The sequence below is a fragment of the Kryptolebias marmoratus genome, linkage group LG7, assembly GCF_001649575.2.
Source record: "Kryptolebias marmoratus isolate JLee-2015 linkage group LG7, ASM164957v2, whole genome shotgun sequence".
Lineage (NCBI taxonomy): Eukaryota > Metazoa > Chordata > Actinopteri > Cyprinodontiformes > Rivulidae > Kryptolebias > Kryptolebias marmoratus.
The window spans coordinates 928,528-930,227 of NC_051436.1; the positions used below are offsets into that span (position 1 = coordinate 928,528).

A 1,700-nucleotide genomic window follows, 5' to 3' on the forward strand; every position below is an offset into this window, starting at 1 on the left:
AAACCTGGTCCTGTTAGGAGCTCTAAACCTGGTCCTGTTGGAGCTCTAAACCTGGTCCTGTTGGAGTTCTAACCTGGTCCTGTTGGAGCTCTAAACCCAATCCTGTTGGAGTTCTAACCTGGTCCTGTTGGAGCTCTAAACCCGGTCCTGTTGGAGCTCTAAACCTGGTCCTGTTAGGAGCTCTAAACTAGATTTCTCTCTTATCCCTTTAAATTGAAGGGTTTGTACACCTAAACTTTCACAGATTCAGTTAAAGTTTAATTTTAAAATACAACATTCTCTTTAAATCTGGAAGGTTTTTCTAACTTACATAAAACCTTGCAGATGTGTAAAGATTCAAATCTGTGACCTTCAGAGCTCTCCACTGCTCATCATTCAAGAATCTTTAAGATTTAATTTACAATTTTTGCGTAGTGACTGTTGGTTCGAGGCTTACTTTTTAGTATGTTTCTGTCTGCCTCGCATTAACTTGGCAGTCAGGGAGTGACAGACGCTGGTGTGTGGTGTGACAGAGTCATACTAATAATGCAAGAGGAAAAATGAATAGATCAGTTCATGCTAGCTGTTTGATTTTCCTCTAAAAACTTAAACATTTTAACACATTTGAAGCAAAAATAAACACAGAGTTCAGTTTTTCACACGTCATAAACTACTGAATAATAAATCCCTGAAATTTGGCGTTATACAAAAAAATACCAAGTCATTGTGTTAATAATAACAATTTAAAGGAAAAAGGCTTGGCTTTGATTAAAAACTCAATAAAAGTTGGAGAAAATGAAGGTTTCTGCTTTTAGCACAAGACAAATTGTAAATAAATCTGAAGTCAAACCTCGTCAGCAGTTTTCTTCCAAACGTTCTGATTCGTTTCTGTTGGACTGTTGGAGTCGGGTCCTGGCAGAACAAAATTCAGAGGGTGTGTCAGAAACAGAAATAATGAGCTGTTCACATGTAACCTAATCTCACATAGGCAACGATTTAAATGAGTGTTCTTATGTGTCATGAGTTCAGAACCGGACCCAGATGTACACAAAGTTACAGATATAACTTGATGCACTTCGTATGCAAAGAGGAGCGACTCGGGGATAAAATTACGAATAATGCAAAAACACTGAAAAGCATTTCCAGAGTTCAGGCTTACCAATTAAAAACAGATAATCAGGAACAGAAGAAGTGAACAAAAGTTGAAGCAGAAAGTGGGTTTGTGTGTCCAAAAGTCTTAAAGCAGAGACGGTCTTTGGGTAGCCCTTCTGTCGTGACCTTTGACCTTTAGCTTGCTGAGGCCTGTGGCATGCATAAAACCTCACAGGTTTTATGCATGCTCAAACCCTCCATGACTTCTTAGGAGCTATCACGCTCTGTCACATCCAGCATGTAGGCCACAGCTGTCTGAGGACACCCCTGAAGACGTCCCTGAGACCCTGCAGAGACCGTCCACCTTCTGCCTGATCCAGCCTGAAGGACACCTTTTCTCTTTTCCTCCTCAGTTTCATGGAGTCTCTCGGGGCGATGGTGGCTTTCTTTTCCCAGAAGGTGAGAGAAAAGGTAACGCTGATCCGAGAGCTGTCACTCAAACACCGTCTGAAGGCTGATGGGAAATCCTCCGAACTCCAAACTCCAGCAGCGTTTGGACTAAACCATGGGGTGAGACCAGGAAAACCAGGACAAGCTGTAACTCATCGGGAGCTGATTTCATCCCTAAC

The 1,700-nt window shown here is 41.7% G+C and overlaps 2 protein-coding genes across 2 annotated transcripts in view; one reads left to right on the top strand and one right to left on the bottom strand.

Annotated features, from left to right (window-relative positions):
• The window catches only part of LOC112449858, a 4,905-nt gene extending 3,422 nt beyond the window's left edge, over positions 1-1,483 (bottom strand). The window contains exons 1-2 of the mRNA XM_025002477.2: positions 1,139-1,483; positions 830-891 (exon numbers count right to left, since the gene is read on the bottom strand). The gene's annotated coding sequence lies outside the window, so the exon portion shown is untranslated. The remainder of the gene's footprint in view (positions 1-829; positions 892-1,138) is intronic.
• LOC108250202 (ceramide-1-phosphate transfer protein) overlaps positions 1,477-1,700 on the top strand; it is a gene marked incomplete at its 5' end in the record, with an annotated part of 2,640 nt that continues 2,416 nt past the window's right edge. Inside the window, 1 exon segment of the mRNA XM_025002478.2 lies at positions 1,477-1,642. Coding sequence (XP_024858246.1) covers positions 1,489-1,642 — 154 coding nt within the window.